The sequence below is a fragment of the Amphiura filiformis genome, chromosome 12, assembly GCF_039555335.1.
Source record: "Amphiura filiformis chromosome 12, Afil_fr2py, whole genome shotgun sequence".
Taxonomy (NCBI): Eukaryota; Metazoa; Echinodermata; class Ophiuroidea; order Amphilepidida; family Amphiuridae; genus Amphiura; species Amphiura filiformis.
In genome coordinates this window covers 2853086-2879277 of record NC_092639.1, presented here as the reverse complement: position 1 = coordinate 2879277, position 26192 = coordinate 2853086, and the positions used below count along the sequence as shown (strand labels likewise).

General features: G+C 36.3%; 3 protein-coding genes across 3 annotated transcripts in view; 1 reads left to right on the top strand and 2 right to left on the bottom strand.

Moving 5' to 3' along the window:
- LOC140165660 (UDP-glucuronosyltransferase 2A1-like) overlaps nt 1-26192 on the bottom strand; it is a 455852-nt gene that overhangs the window by 398715 nt on the left and 30945 nt on the right. The gene's annotated exons all lie outside the window — the stretch shown is intronic.
- Nucleotides 327-15113, bottom strand: LOC140165485 (uncharacterized). The gene is made up of 8 exons (XM_072188776.1): nt 15073-15113; nt 10367-10681; nt 8700-8768; nt 7893-7925; nt 6519-6637; nt 4036-4067; nt 2117-3327; nt 327-686 (listed from the first exon to the last, which is right to left on the bottom strand). Exons 1-8 carry the CDS (start codon nt 15111-15113, stop codon nt 575-577), a joined length of 1932 nt encoding a protein of 643 aa, XP_072044877.1. The 3' UTR covers nt 327-574.
- LOC140165655 (uncharacterized) lies at nt 17758-18930 on the top strand. Its single transcript, XM_072188952.1, has one exon. The coding sequence runs from the start codon at nt 17986-17988 to the stop codon at nt 18445-18447; it is 462 nt and encodes a 153-aa protein (XP_072045053.1). The 5' UTR covers nt 17758-17985; the 3' UTR covers nt 18448-18930.

Genomic DNA, 26192 nt, shown 5'->3' with positions numbered 1-26192 from the left:
TCTTTCAACAAAATATTTAAAGTTGTTAAAATTTCTAAGTTTGAAACAACTATTATTTGATGGCGCTATTACTAATAATTTCATAATCGCAAAACGGTCATTCGTGCTACAGCAACTACCTGCAACAATGTCTGATGTAGCGTCCTCTGGCTTCATGCATAAACTTTTCAATAGCGAATTTCAACTGAGTGGATTTGTCCTTGAATATTCGAAAATTTAATATCAAAATTCTGTCAGTTCTAATTATTCTTCAAAAGGGGATTGTTTTTGACGTTGTAACTTGTAAGTTCTGTGAGACGTGAAGTTCATTAGGCCAAAAAAATGGGTTGTCTCAAAGCTCACGAGTGGTTTGAAAACAAATGCGAAATGCGATTTTATTTTTTTTTATTCCCGACTTTTTTCATGGTATTTGGAGAAAAAAATCTGATTTCCGCCGAATTTTTCCGGAAAAACTAAAAAAAAAAAAAAAATTTAAATAAAAAAAATTCCGCATTTCTTTTTTTCCAAATCTCACGAATTTACAAATGCGCGCGCGAGCTTTGAGACAAACCTTTTTTTTTTTACATTACAGCAGCTATCCTCGGTAAACTGAGGAATGACTGTCGTAGAAGAAGTACCGCTTTTCTCCGTTGCCCATGCGTGAATTACGTAGGTCAGGCACTGATTCAGGATGGACACTGTGGTATCTGTAAAAGAAAATAGAAGACACACAAATTGATTTAGGTCTAATCATTAATTATCATTTGGAAGTACACAGTTTGGATATCTGGGTAAAAGTGCAAATCAATTAATTGCCATCTGTGTTATAGATTGACGAATATTGGCATCTTGGCAATGATATAGATGCAGCATATATAGCAATTTCAAGATCTCAGCATAATTTATAGCATTGCCAAGATAATAGTATTTCGACAATCTAAAACTTTACCCAGATGCCATGCATTATTTCGGCAATCTATAACATTGCCCAAATGCCAGCATTTCGGCAATCTATAGCATTGCCAAGATGCCAGTGCAGCATTTCGACCATTTATAGCATTACCCAGATGCTAGCATTTCGACAATCAATAGCATTGCCAAGATGCCAGCATTTTGGCTATCTATAACATTATACCCAGATGCCAGCATTTTAGACAATCTATAACATTGCCCAAATGCCAGCATTTCGACAATCAATAGCATTGCCAAGATGCCAGCATTTTGGCTATCTATAACATTATACCCAGATGCCAGCATTTTAGACAATCTATAACATTGCCCAAATGCCAGCATTTCGACAATCAATAGCATTGCCAAGATACCAGCATTTCGGCAATCTATTGCATTGCCCAGATGCCAGCATTTCGGCATCCTATAGCATTACTCAGATGTCCGTATTTCGGCAATCTATAGCATGGCCAAGATGCCAGCATTTCGGCAATCCATACCATTGCCAAGATGCCAGTATTTTAGACAATCAACAGCATTACGGCAATCTATATCATTGCCCAGATGATGCCAGCATTTTAGACAATCAATAGCATTGCACAGATGCCAGCATTTCGGCAATCTATAGCAATGCACAGATGCCAGCAGCATTTTAAACAATCAATAGCATTGCACAGATGCCAGCATTTCGGCAATCAATAGCATTGCACAGATGCCAGCATTTTAGACAATCTATAGCATTGCCAAGATGCCAGCATTTCGACAATCAACAGCATTGCCCAGATGACACCAGCATTTTATACAATCTATAATTATCATTGCCCAGATGCCAACATTTCGGTAATCTATAGCAATACCCGAATCCCAGTATGTCCATCGATTTTTGCAAATACCTTAGGGAACCAACCAAAAGATCGATGACGTCCTATAAACGTAACTAGTTTCGTTTCTCAGTAGACCCCCTCCCTCCCTGCCAGAAACGTAATAATATAATGTTGAAAATTTTGACATAATAATAATAATGACACATTCTTCAGACCGATGTTTTTGTACAAACGTAATCGAGTATTTTTACCCCCTCCCCATAAACGAAACTAGTTTCGTTTATAGGACGTCATCGATCATTTGGTTTGTTCCCTTATGAAATGAATACCTATATTTCATCCACGCGTATGGTTGAAACACTTACCTCTTATGTGCTTCAGTTTTGTAGCGAAGTCCCAGACGGTGCGGCACCCGTCTACCAGCCGGTGTAAGGCAGTCGGATAACGGTGCTGGAGGTAGAGGCAGAGACCGTTTATTAGTAGCAGCACTCCAGTTGAATACTTTTGATTTGGTTTTCTTCAATGCCGGTAGAGAGGATGGCGCTGATCTTCTTGTCTGTGAGTGACGATAACTATGAGGCACGACAAATGGCTGGTTGGGACCATCAGGAAGATTGAGTTCTCTGTATAAATCATCGTCATATTCATCATATTGAGACAGCATCGCCAATGCCTTTTGGCTTGCATTAAGGGGTTGTAAAGGCGCCGATCGTTTAGCGGCAAGTTGCTGTCGGGTAAGCGGAGGAGGTTGTGGAGGAGCTGGCGGAGGTCCAGTGTTTGTGACTACTGCAGTTGTTTTTGTGCTTTTTCGCGATTTATTAGGGGTGGGAGGGCGTTGTTTTTGTACACTTTCTGGTGATACAGTCGACGTTGCAGCAGTAGATTTTGTTCGGCCTTTTTGTGTTTTCATAGCAAGCTGTTTCAAGGCGCTCCTATATGCAGGTGGATACTGCGTGATGTCATTCCGTTCTAAAAGCTGCGACCCATTGATACTGTTTATCACTTGACTTGTACTAGGAGGCCAGTTCGGACCCACCCCTGTCATTGGCTTGTTCGGAGTAATATCAAATTTTCTTATCGTGTCTTCCATGACCTGCGGGGTCTCAACAAAACTAACACTTTTATTAGTAGAGCGAGATTTCTGTCGGCTTGTGTCTGATTCAGTTTCCCCACGACTGGCACTTGGCGGTGGCGTTGAAGGCATCGCCGCGATTTCTGCGTCAGCCTCTTCAACATCTTCTCGTTCATCATCGGGTGCATTTTGCTCCTCCGCCTCCTCCTTGTCACCATCCCTATCCTCATTCTCATCAACATATTCCAATTCTCGTGTTTTCAAAGTCCTGTCCGTAAGAGTCGACTCAGTTCCATCTGTTAGCATAGGTAAGTACATAGAATCGCCATACTCGCTATTCGCCACTGCAATCACACCTAGCTTCTTGAGACGACTTGGTAGCGATTTGGCGGCGGTTAGACGAAGCTCACGGGTGTAGTCAGGGAAGGAATCTTGATAACTGGTTCGCTGGTAAAGTCGTCTGTTGATGTCAGAGATAGCTGATCTGGTAGTTTCACTGAGAGGCTGAAACAGTGGAAGAAAGTGACGACATTTAGCTGGACTATATAATAATTCGACCTTTAAGGGTAGACGAGGTATTGTTGGTCGAAGCAACCTAAAAATCGATTTTCATTATCTAGATCAATATATTATTGAAATATAACACCTTGATGTTTTGCAAATGTACATTCTACAAATCGTATACTTTGCAAACTTGCTTAATTTATTGTTGTTAATGAGTTATGTACGTTTTACAAAAGTGTTGTTGTTTCAGCCCTCTTTACAACGTAAATCAAGAACCGCAGCAAATATAAAAGTATATCTGTGATATCTTAATTCTTCTACACACTCGCTATGAATTGAGCAATGCAGTTTTTGCCAAAGCTCACTACCATTCGTAAGATGCTGTGAACTACCAAATCACAACAGTTTAAAATAATTAATAACCTTAATAATATCTTTAACTGGTTTTAAAGACGGGCAAGAACAGTAGCTATGTGTACCGGAGGGACGGGATAAGTTGCCTCTTCTGCCTCCAAATACCGGGACAAAATTAGACAATATTTACGATGTGCTTCTCCCTTTTAGCCTATTTTAACCCCATGTTAACCTCTTTTCACACATTTTGTCCCTGTAAAGTATTTCTGGAAGTGGATCAGCGGGATGACTTTGCAATTTTATCTCTCTTGGAAATTTCCATGATAAAATAGCTGCTGATGTTTTGTTACATACCTGAGACATTCTGGTCCCTGGCGCGGATTGAGCTGAAGAAATGAGAAATATTTTAAATATTATTATAAACAATATATATTAATTGAGCACTTCCAATGGCAATATCAACATGGAATTATTCAGTGGTGATGTGGTATTCAGTATCGAAGTTACGTAATGTTACTATGTCAACGGGATCACGCGCTAGAGTAATGAACCACGATCGAAATGATCACCACATAAAGTATATGGCACTCGAAGGCATACCAAAGTAGCGTGATCCGGTAACCAAGAGAATTACGTAACCACTTCGATGCTGAATTGAGGGCTGCAAAAACCACTGACCATCGTAAGCAAAAAGTCACAAAGTGGTGGAGCTCAAGACAGGGTGCAAAAAAGTACTAGTACATTGAAGAATTGGATCATAACAGTTTCAAACAACTTAAAAGTTGAATAAGATCTACCGCAACTAAATCATTATCATTATTAATTAACAATTGCTTGTTTATACAATTTATTAAACACATTTGTGATAAAAGACTTATTGTACATATTTTGTTGCAACTCTTACTACTTGTTGTTGGTGCATGGTGTTGTTGTCCTTGTTATTGTCGTCGTAGTGCTATTGTCTGTCCAAATAACTTAGACACCCGGTTTTCAGGATATATTTCGAAAAGTTTTTACTTTGGCAAAAAGTCATGAAAGAAAAGTTGCTAAACACGGTTAGACCTAACAGAAATTATTAGTAAAGCGATGAAAAAATATTCTTCGTTGTCTACTTTTATTCAATTTTGACCGATTTACAGCAAGATATCTAGGTCCAGCCGAATATTCCTAATGACTTGAAACTTTTGATGGGATAATCTATTTACAGTAAGGGGTGTTTGAACATTGTAATCATGCATATTGATCAGTGATGCCACCCTTTTTTCTTTGATCCTTTTACTAATTCACAATAATGGTGGTCTACTCAAATGCATTCAACAAAAGCATGTTTGCAATCTACCGCGAGAGGTCGTCTCACACGCATAACAAATACACTACGATCAAATAGGTTGATGACAATATTTTGATTGAATGGACTGCACTGTGCCATGATTTTGGTGAAGGACACCTGTTCAAATCCTTTGTTTGGAGCCAATCAATAATTTCAGTTGGTGCATTATAACAAATGATAGGGCAAGTTATTATGCGTCTGGAGTGTATTGTGAATTATACTCCTCACCGATAACATCAGAACATTCATAGGGCATACAATTTGTATTTTCTTGGAATTGGGCCAAGCCAAAAGCATGTACAGAACAAGATTCAAATACCGCGCCGAATTGTTGTAATTAGTTGAGGGACAGCTGGGACTACTGAGTTAATACACTAAGAATAAATTTGCCAATTAGAAACACTGTCTGCATTTTATGAACTGAATTATATTTTTCATTTTTATAAAATGTTTTTGGTGAGGAGTATAATTAATTTACTATTCATCCATTCACTATCCAAAATCATAATACCTACAAATCTGTGTAATGAGACCTTCCAAAATAGTGGTACCCAACTTCTACCGGATTATTTTTAAAGTGTTGAGAAAAACCTTCCAATTTCAATAGAATTTCTGTTAAACTCTCACTCCATGCTTTGGAAACACAAAAATCCCGTTAGGTCTCAGCGAATGTTAACACTTTTCTTTCATGACTTTCTTTGAAAGTGGATATTTTTTCAAATACGTAACAAAAACTGGGTGTCTAAGTTAATTGGACAGACAATAGTTGTTGTTATTGTTATTGCCGTTTCTTTTTAGGCGCTACTACTTTTTTTGCTGCTATGCAGTTGAAAATTGTTGCTACTTATTGTGTTGTTGCGACTGCTTGATATTGTTGTTGTTGATATTGTTGTTGATATTGTTGTTGTTGATATTGTTGTTGTTGATATTGTTGTTGATATTGTTGTTGATATTGTGTTGTTGATGTTGTTGTTGTTATTGTTATTGATGTTGTTGATGTTATTGTTGTTGATGTTGATATTGTTGTTGTTATTGTTATTGATGTTGTTGATGTTATTATTGTTGATGTTGATATTGTTGTTGTTGATATTGTTGTTGTTATTTGATGTTATTGTTGATGTTAAATTTATTGTTGTTGATATTGTTGTTGATATTGTTGTTGTTGATATTGTTGTTGTTGTTGTTGTTGATATTGTTGTTGTTGTTGATATTGTTATTGTTATTGTGGTTGATATTCTTGTTGTTAATATTGTTGTTGTTGTTGATAATGTTGTTGTTGATATTGTTATTTTTATTGTTGTTGATATTGTTGTTGTTGATATTGTTGTTGTTGTTGATATTATTGTTGTTGATAATGTTGTTGTTGTTGATATTGTTATTGTGGTTGATATTGTTGTTGTTAATATTGTTGTTGTTAATAATGTTGTTGTTGTTGTTGTTGATATTGTTATTGTTGTTGATATTGTTGTTGTTATTGTCGTCGTCGTTGTTTATTAAGCATTCTTACCTGCTGTGACCTGGGGTTTGTCATCACCTCCTGTGGGGAACACTTCAAACCGTGGTCTATGCGATGTGTACGCATGGAATCCGGGCCAACTGGATGGATTGTGAGCCTCCCAACCTATCCTGTTAGAATCAATCAATTAATCATTCAATCAATCAATCAAGCAATCAAACCAGCACCGCAGGTGAGACAACAAGCAAGTATTATTAAAGTCATTTTCAATCAATAATCACTCGATCGAATATCGAGATGATCAAAACATGATCAAAATAATGCCAATTAGTTGAATGTGAACCGTATTTTCACCCTATGCAATTTTACCATCATTATACGATGACGTATTTTATTATTCTCGTGACCTCACTCTTCATACTGCGAAATTATAATGTTTACTTCACTTTACTCAATAATTGGATATCAGCTGATATCAGAGATTTAATGTCGAAAAGCAACATTCGACATTATTTCTTTTTTTTGTTTTTGAAATCGTCACTTTGCAGAAAGGGCACTGCGTAATATATTAAAGGTGTCTAAACTCCTCAACAAAAGTTTGGAAAGTTTTTTCAAGCATCTGTATCTCCAATTATTTGTGACATATTCATATCGTATTGCATATCACTGGATAGCTACAATACTCCCCTTTACAATGATACCCCATTTGAAACAATAACATTTTTCAAGGCTGAGTACATGCCTTGTGACTGTAGTGGGGTCTCAAAATGAATTTGCCAAATTGACCATTATTCTGTGCAGCAAGCTGCAATCCCATAACTTCACGATCTGGGACCTAATGCAATCCTCCAAGATGACACCGCTCGCCCAACATAGCCACGGTAGTCAACGACTACCTACAGAATATGGGAGTAGAGTCAAAATGGCCTGCCATCAGGCCAGACCCGGGGGCCAGACCTCAACCCGATTGAACACTTGTGGGACCAGCTTGATCGTGCTGTGCGTGCCAAAGAAGCCCATAGGCAACCACATTGAATGACCTGCGACGAATCCTTGTGGAAGAATGGAATTCCATCCCACAGTAACGTGTAACCAGGTCGGTGAGCAGCATGAGGAGAAGGTGCCTGACTATTGTGGCTGCCTGTGGTTTTTCCACCCGCTATTGAGGTTAGTGGCTAGCTTTGTTAGAGCACAGAATAATGGTCAATTTGGCAAATTCATTTTGAGACCCCACTACATTCACAAGGCGTGTACTCAGCCGTGAAAATTGTTTTTGTTTCAAATGGGGTATCATTGTAAAGGGGAGTATTGTAGCTATCCAGTGATATGCAACACGATATGAATATGTTACAAATAATTGGAGATACAGATGCTTGAAAAAACTTTCCAAACTTTCGTTGAGGAGTTTATATTAAATTAACTTACATTGACGGATCTGTTTGCAATGGCTGAGTCAGGCTGAAAGTCGAGATAGAAAGTAGAAAGTAATGCGGCTTCATGAGGAGCGGGATCATCAAGCCTGCATTGGTTCCAGTCGTTGTTAGCGGGGCTATTAGCAATTTCTGAACGGGATATTTTCAACTTTGATGTCAGTTCGCTATAACAATCTGATGTCAAAATATTTTCACCGCAAATCTGTAACCCTAACCCTAAATTTTAATATAACCTTGCCAAATACGAATTTTAATTCTAAATATAAAACCCTAGAGAGTCCTAATCATACCGAAGAAAAGTCCAAATTGCTCCCATTTGAGGATGAAAATGTACAATAAATATGGATAAACACTATAGTTTTGGAGATAAACACTAAATTAACACTTTTAAACACAAAATTAAACACATAAACACTCATAAGCATTTAACGATAAACACGTCAAAGTATCTAGATATTAGACATACAGACATATTTGTTAAAAGAACAATATGCACCCTATAATGAACTAAATAAATATTATAGATTTTTAGTATCTAATTCTAAACATTTTGATGTGTTTATCGTTAAGTGCTTATAAGAGTGTTTATGTATTTAATTTAATGTTTAAATTGGTTAATTACTGTTTACCTCCTATACTTTAACTATGGGTAAACACTTCAGCCTTGTTAAAAAAAGTGTTACAAAGTATATATTGAAGTTTTTAAATAAATAAGTGTTTAAAAATCTAAACCTGTTTATTTACAGTGTGCTGCCCATTGTTGATGCGGTCGTTTATATTTTGTCTCTACAATGCTCACCTTTGATCATTTACCCGACACTCACTAAGTTTTAGTTGTGTCCTGGTATAGGGCTGAGGGCCCCCATCACTACAACAAAGATTAGAAGATTGTTAGTTACTACAAGTACAAGAATGAAACTACAAAGTCTGATGATAACTAAGATGTCAGGAGCCATCTTAATAGTTTTTTTAAGATTAGTAATAGGCCCTAGTATAGTTATATTTTACCGCATAGTGACGAATCCGTGATGACTATAAACCGGTCCGTTTGTTTTAGCTCATAGAGGGCGACTTTATCGACTCTTTCGCGGTGACAAGTCTTAATTGCTGCCCGCGATTGGTCGCGCAAGGCATATCACGGGTTATAATTACAGGGACGGTTCATAGTTATTTGGCATTCGTCAGTATGTGGAATCAGCACGATGAATCAGTATTTGCGATTGGTTTAGACTCACTCTAACGTAACCTCTCCAATTTCATTCATGAAAAAGTTGTCTTCTAACAGTAGCGTAGCCAGCGGGTGGGACGGGGGTGGGGGTGGGGGTGGGGGGGGGGGGTGGGGGGTGACAAAACAATACAAGAGAAAAGTGTCTCCTGACAAGAAATGAAAGACAAATCTAAAAGGCAACGGAAAAGAAAAGGGGGAAAGGGACGCGTTTCCCATCAAATTCCACCCGCTCATGGGTCAAAATAGTGTAAAATACCACATTTTGTCCCATTATAGCCCTTATTTGGAAGCTCGAAAACTTTACATAATACAGTCTCTCTAAAAAAAACCATTATAACAAAATATCCCCCACCCAGAAAGCTGGCGATGTCCCTGTTTTCTTACAAAAAGGTAAACAAAACGGCAATCAATCGCCAAAATAATAATACGAATTTATTAACTGTTATAATCCTAACCCTTATTGTTAACTACACCCCTGTGGTAAATTTGTGACTATTTTTGCATTTTTCTCGAAAAATAATATTACACTGGTAATAAAAGTTATGTATATTATTGGGGCAAGGAATCCAATTACTACACTGAAATTTCAGTGACTCAAGACAAGCAGTTCAGTATATATGATAGGAAACGAGGTACATCCTAGCGGTACCTTATTTCTTATCATAAATAACAAACCGCTTGTCTTGGGTCACTGAAATTCCAGTGTAGTAATTGGATTCATTGCCTCTATATAATATACATAACTTTTGTTACCACTGTGTTATTAGTTTTTGAGAAAAATGTAAAAATAGACACAAATTAAGCTGATTGGAAAAAATAGCATGAAAGTGAAAAACACCGCACGACAAAATATCACTGCAAAGCATGCAAAGCAATAGAAAGAATAACACATGTCTTAAGCCAAGTGTATAAGCCATGGACACCATTATAGCCTAGGGACCGTTCACAAACACTTGTAAGGGGGGGCCTGATGCAAAAAGGGGGGCCCTGAAATTTTTGACCCTCCTAAGGGGGGGCCCTGAAAAAATGACCACAATTTTTCTGGGAAAATTGAGTTTATATGCTTTTCTATGGGGTTGACCGATAATTTTCGTGTCAAAAAGGGGGGCCCCTGAAATTTTCGAGGTCTGTAAAGGGGGGCCCCGAAAAATGTTTGCGATAAAAATTTTTTGCATCAGGCCCCCCTTACAAGTGTTTGTGAACGGTCCCCTATGCCTTTTTAAGGCCCATATTCTTACTGTTTTGTTAATCCACTTTGGTAGTGCCTATGACTTCTGCTAACCGGTAGATCCTTGACACGATGGATGCCAAGATGAGACAAACCACCGATGCCACCATAGTCCGCTAGACTGCCACCCCATGACTTGCCACCTAGTGGTTGAAGGGCCTGCTGCTGCTCCCTGCGGAACACACATAAAAATTTGATTAATTTGGTAGGTCTTGATATGATGGATATCAAGATGAGACTACTCACTAAAGTATTAAATACTGTTATACCCAAGCCATGCAATTTCGATATGCCACCCGGAGGTTGAAGGGCCTGATACTGCTCCCTGCGGGATACACATAGATATATTGCGTTACATGTTTTATCATTGGAACAACCCAATGGATGTCTAAAGCAGTATGCAGACTTTTTATTAGACGTACAATATTGTATGTAACATATCTGGTCGAATCCAACCAAAAGTGTCCACGGGCCAAAAATAAAAGTCCGAAATAAAAATGTCTCCACAATTTTTTCCTTTTGCCCATTGATTGATGACATATTGGCCTTATAGGAACCAAAAGTGCCATTACTAATCTTAAAAAATAAATCCAGGACGTGTGATAGTAAATGTGATATCAAAACCCAATGTTACCTACGAATACCACTAGGATGCTTTCACTATCGCAATACTAATCAACCTAAAACAAATGGAATATTCCCATTAACGCTTTTTTTCGTGTAATGTAGACCACAGGGTGTCAGGAATATGCTAGCTCAACCAGAAAATATTTGTTTTTATTTTTATAACGCGATCAATATGATCTTAGTCAATTTATGCTAGTTTATTTTTGAAAATGAAGTTTAGGTCAGTTTATGTATTTTATTTATCAAATGAGTATGAATCAATTTACACATTGTATAAGAACGAGTAGGATATATGTTTTCAAGAATATTAGGAATTATACGCATACACCTAACGCTTTATACAATGAAAAGGTGAAGAAACCCGGGTATTCGTAGGTAACATGAGCGATTTAACAATATCTATATTGAGTTTAGAGGTTTAAATTTTGCTATTATGGTAATGAATTAATAAAATGGTAGTTTTAGATCTCTTTCAGATGGTACGTCCAAATGAATAAATGCTATTACCTTAGATCAAAAACATTTTGATGCTTTTAGCAAGATTTTGACCACTTCATTTTGATATACAAGTAGTTAATCAGCAATTTTACATAATAAATAATTGTTGAATGAATCCGTATATGGGTAATTATAGTGTCCTGGGGTACCGCTTAAGTTTTTGACAATCAATTTCCATTGGTAGGGACACTTCATTACACATGTCATGTATTATGCTGTATTCGTAAGTAACATTTCAGTATTTGTAGGTAAGAATTAGACTTTTGGTGGATATCGCAATCAAAACTTCATTTTATAAAGCACTTTGAATGTATTATTTTCTTTATGAGCGTTTATTGATACTTTAGACCCTATCATGTATTAACAATGTCGGTTCACAGCGGTTGAAAGAGGATTTAAGTAAGAAACTAAGGCACTAAAGTGACTTTAATTTGCTTAATTGCACACAAATCGCTTAAAACCGTTATTGCAGACTTGTGAAGTCCATCTTGGAGTCAGTTACGTCTTGTGGCCTTTCGTTTGAGGGCAACTACAATTAGCTTTATACCAGGGTCCATCACTGTGTTGTCTAGATCATGAGACAATGAGAACAGTCGTTTTTTTTTTTTTTTTCGTAGGTAACCTTAGCGAAAACGTCAAAAGTTACCTTCGAATAAATCAATTGGGACACAAATTACTCAGAAACCAGAAGGTCGGTAAACATTTAAAATGAAGCACACATGACAGTTGACAAATCCAAGTATTTATCCCCTACTAATCTTCTTTGAATCTGATTTTTCTTTCAAATGAGCAGACCGTCGTCTATTTCAGTACATATTTTTCAACAATTAAGCCGTATTCACTTTTGCATGGTGGGCATGTATGTGAATTCGCAACTTTCATTGACATATGATTTGATAGCAAACATACAGGCCTTCTTTACGTACCAATATGGGCATTGGCATGAATGGCGGTGTTTCACAATACTGTCATGATGTCCAATTGTATTCGTAGGTAACATTCGGTTACCGAAATTTACCTACGAATAGGCCTACTTGCTTTTATTGTTGACATCTCAGAAATATTTAAACGCAGGCTATTGAAACTTGGTAGAAATAAAGAGTGTATTACCCTGCACCTATTGCTTAACTATTGTTTACTATTCTCTCACTTTGTGGAATTGACACAGCTTTTAACATGTATTCGGAGGTAATGCATATTTTTTACCAAACCTACCTTTGTGCCATTTAAAATTTCTAGCAGCTAAACACAATAATAAAGATGTCCGAATGCAATGCATTTCAGTATTGGACATATCAAAGCTTGTATCAATTGCGCATTTATTAGTGATTTCCATTTTTAAAGATATATCTAGTGCTATGAAAAATTGTATTCGTAGGTAATGTAAAAAATACCACTCGAAAAATTATCACAAAAAATTCATAATTATGTACAAATATGTGAAAAATTGAACAGGCAATCTTTGAATACACACCTTTCAGGAAATTAATTTAGATTCAATCCAATGACTTCTTTTCATAACTGATTTAGATGTTTTTAAAAATACTTTAAGAAATATTTTGAAAAAATGGGTAAAAATAGTATGTTTGGGGTCTCTGTGTCTAAGTTTTTCACAGAAGGGGTCTTATTATATATGGCGCGAAGCGTATGATTAAGGCGAATAAACACAATACAAAAACGAATGCCAATTGATTAATACTTTTAAGTTATGGCCCTGAACATGCCGTGTACACTTTTCGTTGGATTCGACCATCTACGTTATTTAATCTATTGCCATTCAATTTCCAGTAATGTTTAAGTTCTAACGAATGTTTGATGACGTAAAATCGATAATATATTTCTACCAGATATACGTAACAATGGCAATAGATTAAATAACGTAGATATGTTACATACAATATTGTACGCCTAATACTCGGAGTCTGCATACTGCTTAAATGAGACAATCCATCCAACAATTCCATCATGTCGAAGACACGTCAAACTATACTTTTTCTGAATCCTTATGATGAAAGCAATAGGCCTACATTATGGTTTTTTTTTAAAGATTTGACCAACTTTTAAATTTCACCTCTGCATAAGCGGCCATTTTGTATTTATGCAAATTATAAGCACTCTTCCACAACGGGGATTTCTGGGGACTTTTGATGTGTTATTAAGTATGCTTTTCTCAAATCAATGGTGAATAAATGGGTTCTGTTGTAATTAGTGGTTTGTTAACCGCTTATTTTTCTTAACGAGTTGACTAGCCTAGTATAGGCTAGGCCTACCGTATCCATTTGATACATTATAATACGTATTTTAGCTGCAGGGCTAATTTTCTGTTGTTGTTTAACATCTTGTTTAACTTGAAATTTTCCGATTTGACAAGATGTCACGGCAGGTGCAAACCATTTTTGATTGTAATCTATTATAGGCCTATAATGCAAAAATAGGACGAGTCGATATTGTCTAATGGATGCCATTTTCTAATATGTAAATAAATTTTGCAAACAGAAATATTTAAGAAACGAAATATAAGTGGATTTAAGTAAATTTTCGCATAAAAGAATGGGAATCCAAATTGACGTTTCCCAATTAATTTTGAGTTCAATTAATTTCATATTATATTTGTAATACAGTCCAAATGTCACCATTTTGAGGTATAGAGCATTTTTAAAAGGCTTATTAATACCGATATGTAAAGCATTATGTACTTATGACGCTATGACGCCTACACTGCACCCACCCAAGTTCCAAAAATAAGTTCATTTTATTTTGGGTTTATGAGCCAAAAAGTCCGCGTTATGTAAGTAACTGGTATACTTTGCATACAAGACATTGCTCGTACAATGTAGTTTTTCCACTTCCAGGAGTGCCATTGCAGTGTACACTAATTAGTATTAATAAAGGCAAAGAGAGAGGGTTGGAAGAGGGAAAGGGAGAGATGGGAGAGAGAGAGAGCGGAGAAGAGAAGAGAGGCGCGCGATCGAGAGAAATTTCTACAAACTTGGTCTAGGCCCCTAGAGTAAGAAAATAATGGCAATTCATGTACAACTTGCACGAGATATTTAGCTTTTGTATTGAAATCTTACCATTTCTTTCGCTGATATGTCTGCACAACATCTAGCAAGCTTGAATTTCGTGACATTCCTGCAACCCCGGACAGTCTGGACAAGCCCAGAGTGCTGTCTCGGCAATTATACCAATCGTGGCTACTTTTTCTCGGCATCGCATCATTAGATTTTAATGCAATTCACGCAAAAAATATTAAGATTTGGCATAAATTTCCATGACATGTCCATGCGATGAGCTTGTTACTAACTCTATACTGAGGGCAAAGCGATCGATTTGGTTGCGCGGCAGATGTGTGAAATCTTTTGACATGCAAAATATTGTACATGTTAATAAATGAATGAAATTAATAAATAACAATAATCACACAATTATAATGACAAATTGACATCGCTTGATTCGCAAAATTTAAAATAAATTTTGATTTCGAAGAACAAATATTTTTTTAGTAGAAACATTAATCTTTAAAGAATTCTGAATTTAAAACATAATGCTGTACAAAAATGTTGACGTATATTAATTAGTAGGCGTACTTACTTCACGTCCTGATAATGACTGACATACTGCAGCATTGACATGGTGGCATAGGGGGGCTCCTGCCCCTCCAACGCGCTAATTCGACCCTTTTTCGGCATCACATTTTTAACCAAATTCCAACTAAAATTAAGAAGGAATCAGTTCAAAATCTTGATGCCTACGCCTGTTAGGCCTGTATGATACTCCACGCCAGTGTAAACGCGGCGGCATTGGTGGTTACCAAGGGGCAAACGATTAAGTTGTGTTATTTTAGATAATTCGATTTTTCTAATTGATTTTAGGGGTTGTCCCCATCTATAAATTGCAGCTGTTAGTGATATCGCAAATTATATTTACATAATTACACAAATCGATTGATATGTTTGTGGAAGAGTGTAGATTTTAGAAAACAACACGATCGAATGATCAGTAATCAATCTATCGAAGAATGGTGGTATGTTTACTTTTTTATTACTACTAAAATTATTTCAACATAAATAAATTTGTATTAATTTGTGGAGTAGGCCTATTTGTTTATCATTCCTTGTAGCAGTTCATAACGTATATATAATAAAGGGCCTACCCGTATTATAGTACTGATTTGATAAAAGAAAATAAATAACACACATATAAAAGTAGAGGTTGTCACGTGTTTTTATATTTTGGATATTGACCTGAATTTTTTTATCATTGCCCAAATAATGCCAAAATACGAATTTTTGGCTAAATCTTCCCCTCCCTATAGTCGATGTTTGACCCCTTGTTGGACGAAACATATTTTGTTCTTAACCACCTTATGTTTTGGACATTGGCCTGTTTTTTTTAATCATTGACGAAATAATGCCAAAATACGAATTTTTGGTTAAAATCCCCCCTCCCTAGTCGATGTTTGACCCATTGTTGGACGAAACATATTTTGTTCTAAACCACCTTTTGAAGTGGAAACATGTTGATTATTCCTCTAAGGAGTAGTTTTAAAAACAACAGGTTTTGACGTTTTGATGTTATTTGTCACTCGAGTGCGAGTGTTCAGATTTTTGTGGACACCCTATACTTTTAGATTTTTGAACACCCTATACTGTCAAGAAATAAAAAGACATTGAAGGAAATGGTAAAGCATTTTGGCATCAATATAAGATGAAGAAAGATCCAGAAAAACATTATTTTTTAACAGTATTTTAATAATAAGATTTCGTAACTTTGCAATGGAAATTTAACCTCATGAGAACTACCTGCCGATTGGCCAAAAGAAGTTTTCATCAGCCTCTCAGTGGCAGTTGAGATTGGATTAAGCAATTCCTTTCTCTTGACCCTAAAATTGTTAACCTGATTGTTGGGAGTGGCCTTCTTTTCCTTGTTCTTGTCTTCAAATCTGTTTCTCACTTCTCTTTCCATACAGGCCAGCATGCTTATAGGCTGTTTAGCCTGGTTTGAGCATTTTGTTTGAGCCTGGTCCCATCAGGACCCAAGCGAGTCTCCACACGGAGCGACCGTTTAAACAAATTGGCCCAATTAGCAACATTGTTAGAATAATTTCAACACGCAAAAAAAAATGGGGGTGAATTATTTGCAAAGCTCCATTCTGATTGGGGATTAAAGTGAAGATATCATGTAATTGAGTAATTGACCAATCAGAGACCATGTTAAATAGGCAGGTAGGCTAGTGCTCAGGGGAACGGAAAACATTATTGATCTTTGATTTGTTTCAAATATTTTATGCGGATGTCCAAAACCATTTTATCCATTCCCAAACACAAATCATACAAATACATAGCTCTTAATTATCATCTATAGCAATAATTTAGGCCTAATATGGTTGAATTTTGGGTATTTTTAGAGGACTACAAATAATTTTACGCTTTTCGCCGTCGGGAATGATAAGCCTTTATACCCATACTCATTTAGGCCATTTCGTCCTGTCTTTTCCTTTTTACATATCCAAGTTTCCATCATAAGAATATGGTATTATCCTACCTACCCAATAGTTGGAAGAGTTACTCGTGGATCTTGAAAAGGCGTAAACAAGTCGGTGGAAAGAACGGTGGCTGAAACCATCACGGCCTCTGTGACATCCTTCGGTGGAATGGGTAAAACGGGATTCGGACCCGCAACCGCCACTCCCGCAGCCATCACCGTGGCTCCCTTGTGACAAAATCGTCACGGAGCTGATATTTTTTTTATTAATTCATTTCCCTTTTTTGTCTTGCTTATTTTACTTCATAAATCCTGTTATTATACACCGGCAGCCATCGCCAGCAACATGAGCTGCAAGTGACTTGCGTGTTTTTGCGCCACGTGTTGTTGCTTTTGATGCGTTGTTAACGCGACGTGACGCATTACGGAAACGCGTTGTGAACGCGTACATTTGAGTTAATTTTACTATGCGTGCTTTGCATCTCGGTTACATAGACATCATGAAAGATCTTTTCGTAAATTAAAATTCGCTGAAAACTTATCAAGGAATGGAACCTCTTGACTTTTCTGTACCAGGAATTAATTGAATATTAGTTATAAGTGCATTAATTTTCTCATTATAAAAGATGGATAAAATACGGGAGCCCACTACCATTCGTTAAAAGTTTATGTTTATTCATAACGCTTCATGAATATTCACGAGGTCTTTTGTATTCGTTGCCAAGGATAAGCGTCGTTAACGATGACGCAGTAGCATGCGCATCAGGAGTTAAAGTTTGTATAGGACACGATGTAAACATTGATATTTCTCCGGCGGACGCCGTGTTTCTTTTGTTCCTCTACATTTTACAATAGTAGCATTCAATAAATAAGAGATACTTCTTATTGAACCTGGGTTTTTGACCCGAACAGGTCACTAAATTACCTGCGGTGTTGAATTTGATGCTGCCGTAAGTGATGAGCTGTTAACATCAAGCCAAAATTCACCACTTATTGGGAGATTTCAACCACCAAACCACGATGCCGAATTCCGGGTACCACGGCCTCATTAATGAGCATTACTATGGAAGTGATAAGCAAACCATATTTCCACTAGGAACCAAATATGGCATCAAAAACTTGCCAAATCCGGCGTATTGGGATGCTTACATCGACCGCCCTGATTTAATGATGATTTCAGCAGTGTCTCGAGAACCTCGCAACAAGTATTCTCGACATTTGAACTTCACCACCACGCCTGAAGCAGACAATGAGAGTCTCCGTGTGGCTTTAGCAACTCTTCGAACCAGAGGACCAACTGGTGGATCACCAAAGGATGGTCAACATATCAAGGGTGGTGTTAAAACCAATTCTGTCGCACCGTTTTCAACACTAGCCAAACCAACGTGTGGATTTTTCTTTTCACGAGAAACGGACAACAAGAAACGTCGTACAGGAATTCCACCTGCGGATCTTGTAAAATGGAGATATTACGTGAAGTAATAATGGATCACAACTATGCACAACTCTTTATTTTTTATTATCTTTTTATGCACTTTTGGCATTTTTGGTAACAGACAAAGGCAACTATTTAACAGCAACTTCCAAAACAATAATCCTGATGTCATCGCCATCACCCACATCGTATGCAAGGAAACTGTTAATAACTTATTTTCGGGAACAAACTGCGTCAAAATTATGGACTAGTATTTCGCCATGCACAGGAACAAACAGAAAGACTTGCAGACAACACTCGGCAACACTTGAATCGCAACTGAAGCGAATTCAACCAGGAAATATGACCTACATTTGAAGTGTGTTCACCATTCAAACTATAATAAAATAATGACAGGAGACAACTGTTGCGTAATGTATATATTTACCAAGTGTACAACATCTTAAATATTTACTTTGAATAGATAAATGATAACTTTTTGTTAATCATTGCAGTAAAATTGTTTCGTCATGTACAGTCGAGACTGATAAACACATGACCTAAATCAAGTAAAATGAGAACAAAGTCTAAACATGTCAAATTTGACGACAAAACTGGTTCTGTAAGCAAGAACATAATATTTTATCTAAATGTAAAAGAGTGAAAAACTAACTCCCAAAAAGAGTGATTTACTCAAAACAGAGCGAAATATCTTTTTTAAACTTTAAAACCACTCTACAAAGAGTGAAAACCACTCTAAAAGAGTGAATGTTAAATCTTTCAAGGAGTTAAATAAAGGAAAACTCTAAAAACGTGTTGTCCTTTATTTAACTCCTTGAACGAGTTGAAATCCACTCTTTTAGAGTGGTTTTCACTCTTTGTAGAGTGGTTTTAAAGTTAAAAACACATATCACTCTTTTTGAGTGGTTTTCCAAGTGAACCACTCTTTTGGGGAGTTTAATTGAAGTAAAATTATTGTTTCGTCATGTACAGTCGAGACTGATAAACACGTCGTGACCTAAATCAAGTAAAACGAGAACAAAGTGTAAACATTTCAAATTTGACAACAAAACTGGTTCTGTAAGCAAGAACATAATATTTTTTTTTAATGTAAAAGAGTGAAAAACTAACTCCCCAAAAGAGTGATTCACTTATAAACCACTCAAAACAGAGTGAAACTTTGAACCACTCTACAAAGAGTGAAAACCACTCTAAAAGAGTGAATGTTAAATCTTTCAAGGAGTTAAATAAATGAAGGACAACTCTAAAAAAACGTGTTGTCCTTTATTGAACGAGTTGAAATTCACTCTTTTAGAGTGGTTTTCACTCTTTGTAGAGTGGTTTTAAAGTTAGAAAACACATTTCACTCTTTTTGAGTGGTTTTCCAAGTGAACCACTCTTGTGGGGAGTGAGTTTTTCTCTTTTACATTTAGAGTATATTTATTGACAGCATTCTGATTCAAAAATTAATTGATAAAACGTTTTGAAATATAAGGATTTGAATGTCAAATGAGCCTTTGTAATAACTGAAAACAGACTGTTCTTTATTTGCTTGATTGTCATGACACAGGTCGCCTCAAAATAATTATTTATCATGTTCATGTATCTACATTATTGTACATAATAAAAATAGGCCATCATTGCACACATTTTTAAGAACGTTATCCATACATAAAAAAAATTACATATAGCAGAAAAAAATCTTGTGATATTCATCGAGGCTTAGAAAGTGAAACAAAGACTCATCTCCATTATAGGCCTACCCACACTCTATCTAGTCTTAGAAAAAGAAGGGGCAACTTAGAACCTTATTTTATGTCCGTCCTGTATGCAGAACGCAGTGACGAGGTTCTATCACAAAGTTAAGAAAAGTTAAATGTAGTGTTAACCATTTTTGGTACTAAAATCATTTTCTTGGATAAAGAACCTTTTTTTCTGTTCAACTTAGAACCCTTTGCGTTGGTTCCTTAACTGGTTCTTCAAGTTTAAGGTTCTTGGCTATAGAACTTTTTTTGGTTCTACAAAGAACCCCACTTTTTACTTTTCATAACTTTGTGATGAGTCCCTGAATTAATTAATTAATTAATTAGAACATCCGTATGGCCTATTTAAATCTTTATTGAACATTTTAAGGTTCTTCATAGAACCTTATCACCGCTTAGGGTTCTGCATACAGGACAAAAAAAGGTTCTAAGTTGCACTTTTTTCTAGGAGTGTAGGTAAGTGTATAAAATTGCAATCGTGCTTGTGAATAAAATTAATGGAGTTGAGTCTTTGTTGCACTGAGCCCTCGACATGGTGTAGGTTAACATGCTGGCCACAAGGATGATAGCCAGTAGGTATGCACTCTTAGAAAAAAATCCAAAAGGGTAATAAAGTCTCCTCCTGGGAGAACCCTCGCACTTGAACCCTCAAAAAGTTCTCGAAAATTCACGAACCCTTAGAGAACCAGTACAGGTTCTACAGCTTCTTTAGAGAACCAAAAGAAAGTTCCTCAGAGTTACCAGAGAACTAACAAACAGAGTGACCAAAATTTGTTATGCATCCTTTGAAGAAATCTCAATGGTTCTCCTGAGAGGAAGAATATGACAAACAAGAACCTGTTGGAATCTATTTTTCTGAGAGTGTATATATTTTTATCATGAACATTGGATTCACTTGAACCAGAGTATATGCCTTATTGCTTATGTAAATGAAATTTATACTGCGTGCTTTTTCTGTCCATTTCAAATGATCATCATGACGTTGAATTTGGTCAGCCTTTCGTTGATCAAATTTACCACTGCCTTGTTTACCAGTTTTCTTCTTGAAAATAGGTATATAATTGTTCAAAAATACCAAAATAAATTGCTATGTGAGTACGAATTATTACAGAAAAATTCTGGAGAAAACATCAGGATTAATTTACCAGTATTTGGCGTTTAGGCGACGAAAAAAAGAAACCCTGTACGGGCGGACGGACCTTTCAAGTAGGTAGGTCGGTCGGCCTTTTTTCTTTCTTTTTGTTTGTTTTTGAAATGACCCAAAATATCACCAAAATCTGTAAATAATTTGCAATTTGAGAAAATACAAAAAAAATTTTGTTCCTGAAATTTCCGAAATTTGGGTTGGCATTCATTTGTACAAGAAAATGTTTTTCCCAATTTGTTCAAAATCTGGGTCGGTCGGGCCCGTAGAACAGGGTTTTCTTTTTTCGTCGCCTTGTGATATAATGCTCAAAAGTAAAAGTTTATTATTCTCATATTCCAACTTAAATTTTGTTGCAATATTGTTGGCCTTTTTAAAAATAATTATGATAATCTTTTCTTGTAAATGATATTGATGACTGTAATACACTAGTATTTTTTTCTGATAAAGATCTTAGGTTATTAATATTCAGCATGTAACTTCTGATGAAAAGAATCATACATTTTATATTTTTCATGTTTGATACCCACAATTTTAACTTCTTTTTGAAAAGAATAATACACTTTATATTTTTCATGTTTGATGTCCAACATTTAAACTTCTTTTTGAAAAGAATAATACATTTTATATTTTTCATGTTTGATAGTTTGACTTTTTAAACTACGCAGAGAGCTGTGCTTTCTTATATTTTGTATATTTAAACAATACCTGTTGATAGGCAGTCTATTATCCACAAGCTATATCGATTTCAAATGTTTAAGTCAATTTTTAAGCCGCAGGGGACGACATTATAGATCTCTGCCCGGGGTTTATTTAAAATTGTCTTAAATTGAATCAGCTTGTTTATATTTAATGTTCAGCTGAATGTGGTTTAATGTTTGAGTGTTATGTAGGGCGCCGGAGATCAAGATACTCCTGGTCAAAAATCACCCCTATCCCCGCCTATGTCAGTCTTTGAATGGGATATTCCAAAAAATAAGTGCACACCCCCTATAGAGGAGTAACTATTCAATCAAAGAAATGTCCGGATTTCCGAGTCTGCTTTCTGAAAATGACTGGAATTCCAGTTGCCAATGTCACTTGAAAAAGCTTGGAAATCCAACTAAATGAAGGAAAAATCACGGAAATCACTAAAATGAGCTCTCAAATTGAAGATGTCTGATTTTGAGCTATTTTTCAGCAGGATTCTTTTGCTTTTGAACACTTTAAAAATCTGGATTTCCAATAGTCACGACTAGACAAAAAGACTGGAAATCCGAACTCCTCTAGGCCTATAGGCGGTGTGCATCTATTTTCTGGAATAGCCAAATGAGTAAATAAAAAATCCTTTAAAAAGGAATGGGGCGCCCAATGGGAGCTTTGATGTGATGTGCTGAAACAGCTTGACATGTAACCGTTTGGATAACATTTACTCTTAAAAACAATTGTAACATTAGCATGATATACAAAGAATATGCAAGGGATATATATTGCAGTGGGCGAGGTGTAAATGGTACTGCATGGGATGCAAGAGAATGGGTTTCAAATAAAATGAGGAGTACGCTTCGGTGAGATTTTGGCCAGAAATTATGCTCCAGAAGCAGCTGCTCCGGGAGCATATGCTCCTGGAGCATATTAATCTGGAGTAATATTCTAAGCCCAACATGCTCCAGGAGCATGTTTTGAATGCACAATGCTCCAGGAGCATGTAACAAATATGCTCCTGGAGCAGTGTGCATTCAAAACATGCTCTTGGAGCATGTTGGACTTAGAATATTTCTCCAGATTATTCATGCTCGAGGAGCATGCTCCTGGAGCATAATTTCGGGCCCAAATCTCACAGAAGCGAGGAGTACCTTTAGAATACCCTATACCGCATCAATGACGCCTTGCGAAGCTCCACTTTTCTTTTGCAAAACTACACCGACGTCGTCACGAATTACTGATTGATCGGCCCGGTTGATCGGATAGATTTAAAAAAATAATAATAATGAGTTACATTTTAACAAAATATGTCGATGTTTGAATGTTAATTAAAGTTTGCATTGATCAAGGTAATAGTGTTAGTATGATTGGAATATATTGTGTTTATTTTTAAATTGTACGGATGCCGTGCTTTTACTTCAACCGTATTTACCATCCCTAGGAATACTATACAATCACAACATGAGTGTATGAATTTGGAACAATTCTAGAAACATGAAAGTTGAACAATGTCAAAACAAAATTAAGCTTGCAGTAGATGCCGGATTTATTTTTCACCAGATTATTTTATGTTTTAACTATTCATGAACTGTGTAGACCTACTATACTTGCATTCAATGCATAATTAGTAAACAGTAATAAAATCAAAACCAAGTCAATTACGTTATTTATTTGAAGCACCTACTTTTAAACAAATCAAACCCAAAGTAAATCTAGCAAGACCCAAAATTGCAGCAATTTGCAATTCCAAGTCAATATCGGCCCCCTCCGTAGAGAGAATGCATTATGATATGTGACGTGATATATCGAAAGGAGACACTTTTGGGCAGGATCGTAAATGGAGAAATAGCAAAAAATCTTTATATTTATTTTTTTCAGACATATTTCAAGGTCACTCCTATACTCTCAACATTGTCAATAATATTTTTAAATGCCGATATCTCAATTTCCAGTTTTATAATACCATAACTATACGAACTCAATATCTTCGCTTAGGAATGTCTGATTTCATTGGGGAAAACGGCGTTGTGGAGCAAAATATCTCTATATTTAAGATAAATATGTAAAACATTCAAAATTGATAACCTGCCCAAAAGTGTCTCTTTTGTCACATATAAAAGCTTATCTACTTCGTATTTTTTCAAATTCACAGCATGAAAAAAATATCGTTTTTTTTATACAAGCTCTAAATATCTTTGACATTTTTCATCGACTTGCAGCAAATGGGCTATTCCAGTTGAAATCCATACACCCCTATGGAAGACATGACCTTAATCTCCAATGGGGTAGATTTCAAAGAGAGTCACCCATTCAGGTAACCCAATTAAAATTTACACTCCCTCTGTGGAAGATTAAGGTCATGTCTTCCATAGGGGGTGTATGGATTTCAACTGGAATAGCCGGTGAGAGTAAACATATGCCTGTATACCCCTATGTTTTCAGTCTCCGAAGTGAGCGGCTGATTTTTTGACCAGCAGTAGCAGTATTATTTCCCGCCTGAAATCGATGCTCTTATTTGTTCATCAAAAGCTTATTAACAAACAATCGAGAATGCGGTGTTTCAATTTATACGTATTTAATTTTCCTGATTAAACTTACAATCAATGAACCAATTCTCTTTATGTCCACTCTTTGTGTTGGTTTATCAATTTCCCTGGTTGATTCTATTTCTGCGTCAAACAAAGCTAAGTATCGTTATAATTTAATCATATCTTCCTTGAACATTCTGGTAGAAACAAACAAAACAAAGCAATCTCACTTAAAAGAAAAATCAGTGTAACTTTACATTACATTTATATATACAGTGATAGTTTCACTTCAAGCACCCTTGCATACACGTACCCAAGGGCAGACAGGGGAGGATCGAGGCGGAGGCCAGAATGGCCAATTTATAGAGTCGTATTTGCCATTAAAATTTGGGCAAGAGAAGCGATCCGGAATTCGCCCATTTCAAGCCTTTGTCAAATTCCACAGTCCACACTAATAGCTTTGCGTACACTCTAAATTACAGGGATTTAAAAATAAATCCTTATGGATTGTAATTAGGGACCAATCAATTTTAGATTTAAATTTATCTTATTGATTCGAATTTTAAATCTTAAAGATTTAATTTTAAGTCTGTAAGATTTAATTTTAAATCTAATACTTGATTGTCCCTAATCACATAGGATTTATTTTAAATCCTTGAAAATTAGAGTGTACCTGACTCCATGCACCCTATTGTCTCAAGATACAACCCCGGGACCCACCCATCTACCCAAAACAAACACCCTTTCCCTGACAGAAATGATATTGTTCGTTCGTCATAACGATGTACACGAGTAAAAATTCCCATAGCACCATCTGTAGTAAGAATGTGGTAAAAAATGTAGTAAAATGCTTTTAAAGCTGTGGCCTGCCGCATTTAGTAACAAATTTAGCTTAGACAATAAGACTGAAGAGGTTCATCAGGTCTGTGAATAATCAGCTATTTAAGGGGGTACTACACCCCTACCTAATTTTGTGCCTATTTTTGCATTTTTCTCAAAAATTACAGCGCATTGGGGACAAGTAAGATATGCATATTATAGGGGCAAGGACTACAACTATTGCACTGGAAATTTTATTTCAGCACAGACAGTAGTTGTGGAGTTACAGTCAAAAATGAGGGAAAACCAATATTTGATCAATAAATCAATAACTACTTGCTTAGAGTTGCTGAATTTTCACTACAGTAGTTGTAGTCCTTGCCCCTATAATATACATATCTGACTTGTCACCAATGTGCTATAATTTTTGAGAAAAATGCAAAAATAGGCACAAAATTGGGCAGGGGTGTAGTACCCCCTTAAAGTTCTTTGTCAATACCAAAGTTAAGGAAAAACGTTTTTTGCCAGAAACCTCATCGTTTTCTCAAAGGAATATTGTTATTGATCTATCTGCTTGGAGCGAGAATCCCGACCGGATGTTACTGTTTTACCGAAAGTACTCCTGTCTCCAACGTTGGGTTTGAGCATGTTGAGATCGAAGATGTGACTGAGAAAGAGGTAGCAACACCATGAACAGAGACGAGGGAACATTCTTCACATCTTCGTTCCTCTGCTCAAGATCAACGTTGGAGACAGGAGTACTTCCGGTAAAACAATGACATTCGGTCGGGTTCCCGCTCCAAGCAGATGGATCAATGACAACATCAACATGATCAACGCTTTGAGAAAGCCAGAAGGTTTCTAGCGAAACTGTC

Bases quoted from the DNA above. Each gene is read 5' to 3' on its own strand.
- LOC140165485 (XM_072188776.1), bottom strand. From the start codon at position 15,113: ATGTCAATGCTGCAGTATGTCAGTCATTATCAGGACGTGAA. The intron at 10,682-15,072 runs GTAAGTACGCCT...TGTATCCCGCAG, and splicing joins AGTCATTATCAGGACGTGAA to GGAGCAGTATCAGGCCCTTC. The intron at 4,068-6,518 runs GTAAGAATGCTT...TCATTTCTTCAG, and splicing joins CAAACCCCAGGTCACAGCAG to CTCAATCCGCGCCAGGGACC.
- LOC140165655 (XM_072188952.1), top strand. From the start codon at position 17,986: ATGCCGAATTCCGGGTACCACGGCCTCATTAATGAGCATTACTATGGA.